The sequence below is a fragment of the Aspergillus foveolatus genome, assembly GCF_047715535.1.
Source record: "Aspergillus foveolatus strain CBS 279.81 unplaced genomic scaffold BDW70scaffold_19, whole genome shotgun sequence".
NCBI classification, from domain to species: domain Eukaryota; kingdom Fungi; phylum Ascomycota; class Eurotiomycetes; order Eurotiales; family Aspergillaceae; genus Aspergillus; species Aspergillus foveolatus.
The window spans coordinates 89,782-102,767 of record NW_027396083.1 but is presented as its reverse complement, the minus strand read 5'-3'; the positions used below and the strand labels follow the sequence as shown (position 1 = coordinate 102,767).

At 52.5% G+C, this 12,986-nt stretch overlaps 3 protein-coding genes across 3 annotated transcripts; 1 reads left to right on the top strand and 2 right to left on the bottom strand.

The window, feature by feature from the left end:
* Positions 1-3,656: 3,656 nt before the first annotated feature.
* On the bottom strand, positions 3,657-4,780 carry BDW70DRAFT_159224 (uncharacterized protein; the record flags this gene model as incomplete). The annotated part of the gene is made up of 3 exons (XM_073740659.1): positions 3,657-3,764; positions 3,829-4,716; positions 4,769-4,780. The coding sequence occupies 3 exons, from the start codon at positions 4,778-4,780 to the stop codon at positions 3,657-3,659; spliced, it is 1,008 nt and encodes a 335-aa protein (XP_073596722.1).
* A 288-nt stretch (positions 4,781-5,068) lies between these two features.
* On the bottom strand, positions 5,069-5,860 carry BDW70DRAFT_159223 (haloacid dehalogenase, type II; the record flags this gene model as incomplete). The annotated part of the gene is made up of 1 exon (XM_073740658.1): positions 5,069-5,860. The coding sequence occupies one exon, from the start codon at positions 5,858-5,860 to the stop codon at positions 5,069-5,071; it is 792 nt and encodes a 263-aa protein (XP_073596721.1).
* A 2,441-nt stretch (positions 5,861-8,301) lies between these two features.
* Positions 8,302-12,982, top strand: BDW70DRAFT_34472 (putative nuclear migration protein). Its single transcript, XM_073743810.1, has 3 exons — positions 8,302-8,628; positions 8,724-11,932; positions 11,983-12,982. The coding sequence occupies exons 2-3, from the start codon at positions 8,950-8,952 to the stop codon at positions 12,822-12,824; spliced, it is 3,825 nt and encodes a 1,274-aa protein (XP_073596720.1). The 5' UTR covers positions 8,302-8,628; positions 8,724-8,949; the 3' UTR covers positions 12,825-12,982.
* The last annotated feature ends 4 nt before the right edge of the window (positions 12,983-12,986 follow it).

Below are 12,986 nucleotides of genomic sequence, written 5' to 3'. Positions count from 1 at the left end.
CCAGGAAGGTCAGAGAGGTAGATCAGAGGAGTCTACCAGCAAGCGGGAGCTGGAAATCTCACTCGAAAGAGGCCGTGGACGAGGGAGGTGTGGCGATGCCGTGAAGGCGGTTCCGAGTGTAGTCGGATAAGGAGGGAGGGAGGTGGAGGGGGGTGGGAGCAAAGATAACACAGAAGCGGGCAGGGAAGAGGAGCGAAAGCGAAGGAAAAAAGAAAGTAACTTTCTTGATAGACTTGACACGCCGGCGCAGGGAAGAAAGACTAAGAATTGGACGCGATGATCTCAGACTGGCCGCTGAATGCAACGGATGCGAGAAGAGTTGAGTTAACTCTAGAAAGTGGCGTAGTACGTCTGGGGCTGGCTCATAGCACTGGGAGTCTGGCACTGGCAGAGATTTGGACCCACGATAGGAGTCTGCCATCTCCGCGCATTATATTGATCTGTCAATCTCCGTTACTGCAATTACTGTTGGTCTGAATTATAGGTACATCTAGTTCTTAAGCCTCTCCAGCCTTTCAAGCGTGTCTCTCTTTGTCCTCTACGTTCCTCAATCTTGGGCGCTGCCTCGCGGTCCCTCACCCAACATCTAAACCCGTGCTCGGGAATCAGTCTGGGGCCAAGCAAGCTACCTGACTCTTGTAAACCTTCGTCAACATTGATGGCAAACCAACGGTACCGTAACTGAAGGAAGAAGTGAAGGAGACAGTCTCGGGTAGACACAAAGCTGGGCTGTTCCAGAGCGGATCCGCACTAGCTCTCCCCACTGGCTGAAAGTCTGGTACTAACCTACGTACCCAACGTACCCTACGTACAGAGTACTTGACTCCGTATAGTACAGTCAGGATGGAAATCAACTCCATTTTTTACCTAGCTCGTTCATAGGGAACGACACCACACTGCCGCACTTTCATACTATTGCAGACCCCATCCAGCTACTTTACTTAAGCTTAAGGGCGCAGCAACAGGGCGCAGTGTCCCAGGCTGTCGTTTTGGGCCACTGGCTAGTAACTGACCCCAGCCGGAAGCAAGCCGAGCATTCCGCGGCGAATAGTGGCAAGGCTAGCACCGTCTCCCAGATTCCTGGGACTTCTTGAGCCACTCTAAGTGCCATATTCAACCAAATCCATCACGCCTCAGAGCAGATCAAAAATAGGTCTTTGAATCACGATTGAAAGAGATGCGCAAAAGCTCTGACCTCACTCGAAGAGAGGATTGTGATTCGGCCTGGGACGAACACAGTATATGTGAAAGAGCGGACTTTCTTTGATTGCGCGCTGTCTGATCACCGTCGACTGACAGTTACTGTACTCAGTACTCAGTACTCAGTACTCCGTATAAAGGCCAAATTGCTGTTCTTACCAGTCCGGGCTAGATCCGAAGGGTACCTCCCTGTGGGGCGGAAGAAGGTCCACTATTGAGCTGCCCCTATTGGTATTGACGATACTCCAATTTCTCTTGGCTCATTGCTTCAACAGCTCCCCAGGATTGAATAACTGTTGTGAACGGGGAAACGCCATAGATGCACAGAAGTATTTAGCCTGCAGCTCTGAACGCGCCGACCTGCCCGCTTGGGCCGTTGAAGTGAGCATCGAAATGCCCGGCCCGGTCCAGAGCGGGAGAAGTTTCCATCTAGCTAGCAGTCTAGCAGGGATTGTTTTGGGACCGTCGCTCCTGCCTCGTGGAAATCAGGCACAGGACGGGACCGACGGGACGGGTAAGCGAGGGCTGTGCGGCCTGCTGAGCTCGCTTGGTGTCTCGTGTGCCTTCGGGCGGCATATCAAGTTTAGCCTATGAGATCGCTAAACTGGAAGAGGAAATCATATCCTGGTGAGTGTTCCTGGCTCGACGGGGTTCTTTCTTGTCTCAGCCAGAGCAGAACAACGTTCTGTACTTTCAGCACTTGTAGGTGCGGACTTTCGGATCTCGCTCTAGGTCGCACGAACTCAAGCATTACTGGACCTAGTCGTGTCCCGGACCCGTCTCCTTTCCATATTTCCACGTGGGTTGGTGCAGAAATACAAACGGGTGTTCCACCTGGCGGGCTGCCAGCCCGACCAGGAGTAACAATAACACACGGGACGTCGAACACTATGTGGCGGATTGATGACTCTGTGGTTCATACCGCACACTGGTATGTGGTATGCGGGTAGTGGCTATAATTCTGTATTGAAATCCGGTATATCAGGCATTAAAGGAGCACTCACTGTCGACCTCACCCTATAGAGTCAGAGTCAATCTCTCCCCTTTACTCCGAGCCTGAGGTACCCACAAGGAAGTCAGACTGTTTGCGTAGCTCAGCGCCCATGGGTGGCGTCTTGGAAGTGCTCCGTACGTAGTAGGGTGCTTGGCCAGGAAGACAAACCTACCTCTGTTCGTGCTCTACTCAATGTAGTATCTTCAACGTTGAGCGATATTGCTGCTGTAGCCTGTAACAACATAGTTTGCTTAAAGATGCATGCATGATCTGGAGTTAATGCTGCAATGCAACCATAATCACATTAACAGCTTCTCTAGTTCGGACCGAAAGCCGCGACAGCCGAGCGTCAATTATTCTGGAAAACGACCAGGACGTCTGTCGACCTGTCCACTTTGCTTCTCAATAGATCAAGCCGCCAATTGTGAACGGCATGGTGATCCGATTTATTGGGCCCGCCAATTCCATCACATCGCTTCAAGATAATCCATATGTTAGTCCAAGTGGTCCTGGTCGAGCTGAGTTCGAAGACTAAAGGATGAGCAGCGAAGCTTGCGTATTCATTCGAAAGTTAATAGCCCCTTGGTGGCCATCCTGCGGTTTTGCCCGCAGTTGTGTGATTTGCAATTGCAGAAGAGTTGAATATCTGCGTCTTTACACCGATTGGCTTATAGGAGACTCGAAGGATCGTCAGTTTATTTCACAACGAAATCTTGATTTCTTCGATTTTCGCAAGGCTGGTGGTGGTTGGCGGTTGATTATCAGATATGCAGCATGCAACCTGGTATGCGCTATGCCGGCTTGAGCGAGACGTGCATATGTCTCTATTCGTCTCTGAACCCCGAATAGGTAAGCACTGCCTCGCTCGTGGGGTAACACTCACAGACTGACCTAAGCGGAATCATAGAGTTAGGATTCAGGAGACGCCTCGTACCAAACTCAGGGACGGGGGAGCTGAACTGTCAACTGGGTAGGGATCAATGAGGCCCCGCTGCCCGCCCCGCACAAGCCTGAGTGACTGACTCATCCGGCATTTATTTATTCTACCGAAGTTATACTTATCCAACGTCTCTTCTTCGGAATCAACTCGCCAACTGACTTCGCTAGTCGGGAATCGGGCTCGTATACTAACAATTATAGTCTGCCGGCCGTTTGGAATACGGTGCTGTGGTCACTAGACACCTATAGTGTCTCCGCGGACGGTGCTCGATCTGCGCGAGCTTCCATACTCTCGGGACACGGCAAAGCCATGTGCTCAAGCGCAGCATCATCTTCTAGCAATGATCTTTTACGGAGTACGCCGTATGACTGACGTGCCATTACTTTGCCATGTAAGGGAAATGGATGACGAACCACACGCTATGCATTACGCTAACAAGCCGCAGGGCTTCGTAACTGCAAGGAGACGGCAAATTCCTGTTTACAACTCAAAAAATGCCCGGTGGATGATAGTAAACCGGATCTACGCGTCACGCGGCAGGATATCGGGCTTTGGCCCAGCAGGCACAATCAGCTGGGAGCTATCAACGCTTTGTTTCTTGCCAAGCGCCGCCAGATAGCCGAATTTGTACTGTTGGATTGTTAGCCGTCATGTCAATTCCCTGCGCCAGGATGGAATGGCCCGGTCGACTTACAAGACCCAAGAAGGTCGTCTTCCCAAACGCCCCTCCGCGCGTCTTCTCCGACTCATCGTAGTACAGCCGTCGGTACCACGCGTCAATCAGCGGGTAGTCGTGTCGGATCATCTTCAGATTGCATTTGAAGATTAGGTAGTATGCCACGTCAAACCGTGCGATTGTCGTATACAACCTCACGTCCGCTTCTGTGATATGCTCCCCAAAGAGATACGGCTGGTGCCCCGGCTGGGCGAGGTGCTCTTCGATGCGGTCCAGCGCCTCGAAAAGCGGGTACAGGCTCGCCTCGTATGCCTCCTGCGTCGCCGCGAAACCTGTCTTATACACCCCGTTGTTGATGCGGTCGTATACCCACTCGTTCATCGCATCAATCTCACCCCTCAGGTGAGGGGGATACAGCCCGCCACCAGGTTGATTCACTTCGCGCCGCTCCTCGGGCAGTAAGTGATCAAACTCCGTGTAGAACATGCGAATGATCTCGCTGCTCTCATTATTTACAATCGTCTCCTTCTTTTTATCCCACAGCACGGGGATCGTATACCGTCCCTTATATTCCGGGTCTGCTTTGAAATAGAGCTGGCTGATCGTCGTAAATCCATACAGCGGGTCTTTCTTTGCTGACCCGTTCCGTCCGGATTCGGAGAAAAACCAGCCCTGGGGCCCCAGTTCGAAGTCGCAGACGACTAGCTGGATGATGTCTTCGAGGCCCTTGAGGGAGCGTACGATGTTCGTCCTGTGAGCCCATGGACATCCGTAATTTAGGTATAGCACATAGCGGTCCTTTTCGGCGGGGAAGTCGGCGTCAGGGGAAGCTGATACCCGGGAGCGAAAGACTGAGTCTTTACGTCGGAAGTGACCGTCTTTGTCGGCGTGTTTGTATGTCTCGTTCTTTTGAAATTAGTAACCAAATGATCTGAGGATGAGGACAAAATGATCGTACCTCCTCGGCCATGGTTTTACTTGCACTGTATATCATAGTTCAACATTGAGACAACTCGTTTTTATATTATCTCAGTACGCCTATCTTCCATTACTAATTGCTTATGCCGTCATTGTCATGGTTTGGCATATGAGGTTCTACGGTGTACAAGATTTATAATCAGAAATCGGATAATCTGGCGTGATGTCACGGGACTCCACCATGCAGGTGAAGGCAACTGCACGAAATCTTCCGTGGTACAAGCGTCCATTAGACAGGTAGTGTAGTATCCTCTACCAGTAATTCAGGTTACAAGCTCTATTAGGTCGAGATGCCCAGCCGTCTCGCAACCTCTACGAAGCCATCCGGGCTGTCCTCCATCTCCACGGCCAGATCGACATATCCCTCCTGGATGGCGTGATCTAAATTACCAAACTCTTCTCCAACGCGCTCAACGTAGATTGTCCCGAACCCGCCAGCCTTGGCCGCTTTCAGATCTTTCAAATGCGCCGCCACAAGTACACACTCCTCGGGCTTGAACCCCAGCTTCTCGGCAGCCCCCAGGTATACACGCGGCGACGGTTTGTAGGCGCCAAAGTGTTCGGCGCTCACGATATCCGTGAAAGGAAGCGATGCATGCCGCACGAGGTCCTCGAGAAGCGAGACGTTGCCGTTGGACAGCGTGCTTGTGCGGAACTTGCTGCTTAGCAGCTTCAGGCCTTCCACGGTATCATCCCACGGCTCGAGTCGATGCCAGCACTGAACGAGGTCTTGCAGTTCGCTCTCCGTAAAAAGCTCGTCTAGCTGTCGAGACCGAAGAATCTCAAGGAGTGAGTCGTAGTGGTGTTGATCGATGGAGACGAAGGCGTTAGACGGATCGAACGTCGATGTGAAACGACCGTATGATGCGCGCCAGTCCTCAGCCATGCTGTGCCAGTTATCTTCTGTCATTGCCGATGCCTGTGCGCGGATATCATCCTGAAGTGATTCTCGGTCGCTACGGAGGGCGTTTTCGCTGGCTTCTTTCAGAGCTTTCGTAACGACCTTGCGCCATTGAACTGTGGTGCCGAAAACATCAAAAAAGAGAGCTTTGGTCTGGGGTCTGAAAGACATGGTATCGTTTCTAATCGGTCTTCAAAACAGCGAGAGAACTTAGTTCACCGTTGTACTTCAATAAATATAAGATATCGGACTCAAAAAGGTTGATGAGTGAAGGGAGGGGACTGTTATCTTAACGCCATCGCGGGTTTAGTCATGCGGGGAACGGCTCTGGCGGGTCTGGTTGCGATAAGAGTCCGGCTCATTTCGGAGTACTGTCAAGATGCGTGGTTCCTGTCCAACTCAGGTTCTGTTGGCCGCTCAACACCGCCGGAAATCAATTCACCTTATGAAGTAAATAGCACCAGCCTCGTCGGAAAAAGGATGAAGAACAAAGTGCTGCTTTGATCAAACGGCGTCTGCTCGCCGAGGTCTGACTCATCACGTCATCACGTTACCAGTGTTTCAGATTGACATCTGAGCTTTCTAGACCACGCGGGAGATTTTCTCCTGCAAGCCTCGCGTTGGTTGACAGGAAGTTAAAGTTGTTAGCTGGTAATGACAGCTGCAGCCTGGTTGGGCAGGCAATATCAACGGCGTCGCTCTGCGAGTCAGACTTTCGAACAAACCTGCCTAAGCAAGTGGTCTAGTCTCGATAGAACAGAGAACCGGGACGATGGGACGTCAATCGATGGCCCCAAATGATATCGACAAGCGAACGCGACCGACGCTGCTAATTATGGACGAGAATTCGCCGACACAGCCAGCAAATTATTGTCATTGCCCAACTTCGTAAACGAGGACTCAAAATTCAGACATGGGGTGGCGTGGGTCCAGAGATACTCCCAGCCAGCTTGCTCGCCCGTGAAGGTCTCGCCTCGAATAGACTGGCAATCGCGTTCGACTGAGTTTGGAATTGGTTAGCGCACATTCGTCTGCACCTTTAGCTTTGCCATCAGAGCAACATCAAATCGAAACAGCGGGAGACCTGCTTCTTCTGTTCAAGGCCGTGCCCCTGTAGCTTAGCCATCAGCTGATCACCTGATCACCTGGTCGACACGGCAAGGTCAATTGCAGCACAGTGCCTGCAGGCAACAAGCCTTACTGGGCAGATGAGAGAGTGAACATGCAGGATATCTTGGGTGACGGATCTTACACCCAAAGCGGCATCTGCCGCGACAGCAGGAGGGCATCCACGGCTCTTGAATGTCAAAAGGAGGATTAATCTACAGCTTAATCAATCGTTCATTTACACAGGTGATAGTTAGTGGATGGTCCGGAACCGGCGAACCGTGGAATTAACAGTGGAGAGCTCTACAGCTGTGGCGGATCCAAGGATCCCACCCGACCAGGTACAGGAGTAAAGGAAAACAAAACGAATAATAATAATAGCCAAGGGCTTAATTACTATTATGCCTACTACGGAGTTCTTGCCCAAAGGCCCCCTGATACCGAGATGAGCTGGCAGATGAAGGGTTTCAATAATCACTCAGAGTACACTGGATCTGATTCGAAAGAGCTGATCTGTGCTTGCGGATAATCTGATACGACGGCAGCAAACAATCCTATGGTGACATTTGTGCTGCTGCGATCAGCTTTCCTTTGTGCAAGCCGGGCTTATCAACTGAAACACGGACCATGAGCTCTCTAAAATCTGGAAATTGCCTCACGACGATCGCCTCCAAGGCCGCGACTCTCGGTCGCGTATCTCTCCAGCTTTCCGCGTTAGTGTGCGGCGCAGGCCATGATGGTCTGATGAGACGTCTGATGGTCTCTGATGGACGGCTTGGCTTCATGTCACTGTCAGACACCGGCCGAAGCCAGGACGCGGTGTTTGGATACTACGCGTGCGAGGCGATCCCGCCCAGCGTACGAACAACACAAATCCTCAAGACACCTAGTCTTCGGAGAATATCCCTGGTGACGCCTGAAGAAGCCTGTGATGATCAAGAGCCTGCCTAGGCGGACGGCTTGAGGCAACCAGTGGAGCCTGCTGTGTGACTGGACTTCCATCACGCGCTAAGGAGGGGACTTCCATCGTTCGAGTATCGAACGTCTCTTATATTAGGGGCCATTATTATTGATATGGGATTCCGCGATAATTATTGGCAGGCCTCTTTCTTAGCCCAGCGGGCATTTTCTCTTTTCTCCTTTTCGCATCCTTCGCCGTGGTTTCAGATCCATTCTTGTTGCTTGCTCCCCCTACTCTTCCCCATTGATTGGCCGTGGAATTTTCCCGTGCACAACGACGCTGGATACGTTGAAGTCACTTTTTGACATCACGGCCAATGACGCCCCTGATTCGAGTAGATCCCTCATCGCCGTCATCGGGATTCCTCAATTTGCCGTTGCGCGACAGACCGGAGGCCAGGCAGCTCTGGTGGGGAATCGAGTGGCTCCTTGCTAGTCGCCTCTTCCCCATCCCCTAACGAACACCCCTGGACGAGCTAACAGTGACGAGCACTTTGGGAATCTTAGCATGGGAAATTTGCCATGGCTGGCCCATCAGGTCCTCTGCTCGCGTTGCCGCAAGGCTCAGTTTGCGATCTAACAACGGTTGACTCCGTACTTCGTGCATTGAATTTTCCCCCCTCTTCCTGCGAAAGGCGAGGGATTGGACGATAGCCAACGTTAGGGACACAGGGTGTTGCAGATACTACCTATTCCTGCTCCCCCATCTATTTTAATCTTATGCGGTTGTCTTACCCTGTCTTCTCTTGAATTGTCTATTCGTGACTCGATCTGCGATCACGACCTCCACTACAAAGGAGAACGCGCGGACTCCAGCTGCCATCACCGAAATCTCCAGGGCTCTGGAGTTGGTAGAGACGGTGTACAGTCCGGTATGTACGTATTAACTACGTCCACCCAGATGGTCTCGCATGCGCTTTTGATTTCCACATGTTTCATCTCGAAACTAACTAGCTCATGCTTCCAGAATAGAAACAGCGGCGAAGCCTTGATGATAATCACTGCTGCTGGCCAGCCCCGTTGAAATCTCGACTGCCTTCCTCGTTTACTGCTTGATTGCCCGGATAAACAACATAGGTATAGTCAATGGAAGCTTCCTAACACGACGCTCTACTCGCGCGTGTGCATGAGAGCCGACGATTGCAGCTCTGACAGAGACCTTGTTGCACTGTGATGGTCTAACTGCAGACGCCATGGCCACGGAAGCGATGTATCAAGGCCCGTCATTAGCGAGCGCATTCCCAACGCCTTCTACAACTCCAAAACGACCACCTTCCATGCATGTCCGGGGTGATTCGTCTCCAGGTCCCGTGGGATCGCCTGTATCGCTCCCCAATCACGTTTCCTCTCCCGAAGGGCGCAGCGATTTCGATTCCATCGCTGATGAGGACGTCATATCGCCGTTGGATCCCCGGAGATTCACGCCGACCTTGCACGCCTCTCTTGTCTCTGAAATTCTCGCCTTGCGACGAGACGTGGAGAGCAAGACAAAGGCCATTGACCACTTGGAGAACAGCCTCGACGAGTCCCGGATAGAGAATGAAGAGTTGGCTCAACGGCTGTCCAAACACTCGAAAGAGTCTCGGTCACTGAAGCAGCAACTGCAACTTCTGGAAGGTGGTAGCTCTTCGGCTCTCACTGAGCTAGCAAAAGAGAGGGACAACGCACTCGAGGGGGTAGCCGAATTGCGCAGGAAACTTGAACAGGCGCAGAAGAAGGCTAGAAGCCGCGAGGAAGATTTTGAAAGAACCACGAAGTTGTGGACTCGGGAAAAGGAGGCCTGGGATGGCGAACGGAGGAATCTGGAGCGGAAGGTCCATGTGGTCGAGGGTCGTCTCAAAGCTGTCCTGAACGAAGTTGCAGCCGCCCAGGCTGCCAGTTCCCGCGAGCCTTCAATAAACGATGCACAAGACGCGGTGAAAGAGGCGTCCACAGGCAAGGACAGTGACTCCGTAAGTATGTACTCGAGCAGCCAAGGACGCCGCCGGACCAGCATCACGAGTTTGAGTAGTGCTGGGAGTGATGAACATCAGGGACTTGGTGAGGGACGTTATTCGGTTATGAGCGCTGCCGGTATGCTAGGTTCACAGACAAACCTTGCAGACGAGCTAGCATTTGGCGAAGAAGATGAGTTCGACCTAGATGATGATAATGATGATATACCTCAGTCCCCCGAGGCGCTTCCTGAAGAGCGCCCTATCTCGGTTCATTCGCAAATGTCTCATACAATGAGTAGCAAGGCACGAAAAATCCTTGGGCTTTCGCTTGATGAGACACTGGACAGCTTTGCCGTGAAATCTGAGGGATCTCCAGAGCTTAAGAGCCCTTCAATTGACCGGACTCCGCCTGCTGAATTTCAAGACAGCGGTGTCCAATACTCCCCACCTGCATCGCCCAATCTACCTCTAATGGTTGATAAGTCGATTGAGGCGAATGTGGGAAACAAGGTTTCACTATATCGAACCAAGGAGAGCAGTACATCTACTTTGACCATTGATATGGTTTCGGCCTCCTCTCAGACCGTCGAGAGTCTTCCAACTCCTCCTTGGACACCAAGAGTCGCTGCGCCTTTGGAGCTCCCAGCTGTCGACCACGCTGCCATGGTTTCAGCCTCTGTGCAAACGGATACCCCTGCCAAGATTGAAGCTGAAAGTAACCCTGTGGGGAAGCACAAGGCGGCGAGCATTGATATTCCAATGATCACAATTCAGCCTCCCGTATCCGAACCTTCCTCTCCGCGAGGAAGCGTAGTCCTTCCTCCCCAAACTAAGAGTGTTTCCTGCCAGGCCGACTTTAGGGCAGTCACTGAAACTCAAACTACCGGCATTCAGACCGAGCCTATCCGCATCGATCAACGTCCTGTCAAACTTCCAGCTAGCTTGCTCCCGTCTGCGATTCCAGACCTTCCGCTCAATACAGGTGCACTGGACCACGCTATTCAACCATACCGCGCGCCTTCTCCCAAGTCCGCCAAGGGTCAGAGAAAGCAACCACCTCTTGTGGTTGAGACGCCTGCTGACACAACGGCGCTGAGCAAGTTTGGACATATTCAGGCTTACCCAGGCAATAACGATAACGGGCCATTGTCAGAGGACCCGAAGCCTAACCTGAGACGGCCTTTGCGGTCAAGCAGTCTTTTCGCCGGCTTTGAACAGACAAGCGACGACGAGGCTGACGCCTCTAGGGACGTGTTCACGGACGATGAATTGCTTAATAGGCCCTTCGCGTCTTATAAAGTACGTAAGGGCAAGCTTGTCTCTGCTAACGAGCGCCGCCGCAGTCTAGAGGATGCCATGTTGCCTGACCTGACGGAGGATCTGAACTCTGAGTCTCATTTCGAGGCAGGAGTGGGTACTGACTTAACAAGCCCCCCAGGATCGTCTTGGTCGCGTTCCGGGGCTTCAGGATTCCGGCAGCAAGATATGCGTAAAGCAGCGATTATTTCCAGCGGAGCGGCCACACATGTGAGGCGAGCGCGTAGCCCAAGTGAGCCAAGTATCGACAGCGGCAGTGGTAGCAACGCATCAAGCGTAGCGCCCCCGTTTCCTGTCCCAATCCGGCTCAGCTCGAGGAAATTCCCTCAAACCGGGAGCGATGGACGCCAGAGCCCAACGCCCTCGTCTCGCAACTTCTCTGATCGCCCGCGCCCAAGCATTGTTCGCCGTCCTACACTGCGACGTGTCCGCTCGGCGGCTGCCATGTCTCAAACGGAGCAGGCAAGCCGACCGACCACCCGGTCATCTCCTGCTATGTCAATATCTTCATATGGTCAAGATAGCCCTCGACATCCCCGCATGCCATTTGACGATATTGCGATGCCTCGGGATCGACAAAGCTCTAATGCGCGAGCGGCTCGTCGGCCAAGCATGTCGCAATATCTGACCCACGAGCGACATGAATCAACTACGTCGGTTCAGCCAACAAGTGTGGTTGATGCCATTGCACAGACCATGGTCGGCGAATGGATGTGGAAGTATGTTCGCCGAAGGAGGTCGTTTGGTGGAGACAGGGACAATTGGGAAGGTCGCAACGCCGAAGAAGTGTCTGCCAGCATCACCAACAGCGGAGTAAGACATAAGCGATGGGTTTGGCTTGCACCGTACGAGCGAGCTGTCATGTGGAGCAGCAAGCAGCCAACTACTGGGCCTGCCCTACTCGGCAAGAGTGGCAGGAAGTGTGAGTATCAGGTTCACCGTCAGTTGACTCTAAGATTCTAATTCAAGCAGTGATTATCCAATCTGTCCTCGACGTCAAAGACGATAACCCTTTGCCAAAGGGCTTCAGCGGCCCGGTTCAGTTTAATCGCTCCATCCTCATTCTTACACCCCAACGAGCTCTCAAATTTACAGCCACCAGCATCGAGCGCCACTACGTCTGGCTAACAGCCTTGTCATTCCTGAGCCACTCAGCGATAGGCCTGCAAGACCTCGCTTCACTCCCACCAGTGCCGCAGGAAGATTACACTCGCCCAGCACCAACGGCAACCCTCCGCCGCAACCCTATTCGCGACTCCATCCGAATCGCCAAGGGCCGTCCGCGGCCCTTCCCAAGAGGCAAGGGCAAACGACCCTTCAATAATCAACCGGAACCAGTCCCTGAACTCCCCAATGACCTGGACGACGAAGTCCGAGCCTCGGAGGACGCAGCGGCCCCACCGACGGTGCCCCGGTTTTCGAATCATGCCCGCAAGCGCAGCAATACGGCGCCGAGAATGCCGATCCCCAACATCCGCAGCTTCTCGAGCCAGAATACAATACCTTCTATGCGGAGCTCGTCAGATGCTGCAGCGGGGCTGTCGTCGCACTCCCATGGCCTAAACAGTGTGCGGAGTAGCTTCAGTCACCGTACCTCAGAGGCAAGTAGTGTGCGGACAGGCAACTTTTTTGATGCTATCGGCACCGTGCGCATGGAAGCCTTTATTGACCAGACCGAATCGAACCGCTACCGGGCTGTGAATTCCCGCCGGCATACGCGCAAACCGTCCACTCCGTGGAGTATGAACCAGGGATACCCTGAACTGGAGTCTCCTTTCGAAGAGGTTCATGAGGATCCATTCCACGGGTTCTAGCCTTGCTGTACTATCTGCATTTCTTCTTTCTTCACTGGAGTTGTGTTTTTATTGATACCATTTGAGCGAATTGTTCGGGACTGTTTGTGTAGTGTATATAAAACGTCCATATATAATATAGTCCACCCACCGCCTAGATTATTCATTTATAGAATGAATTGC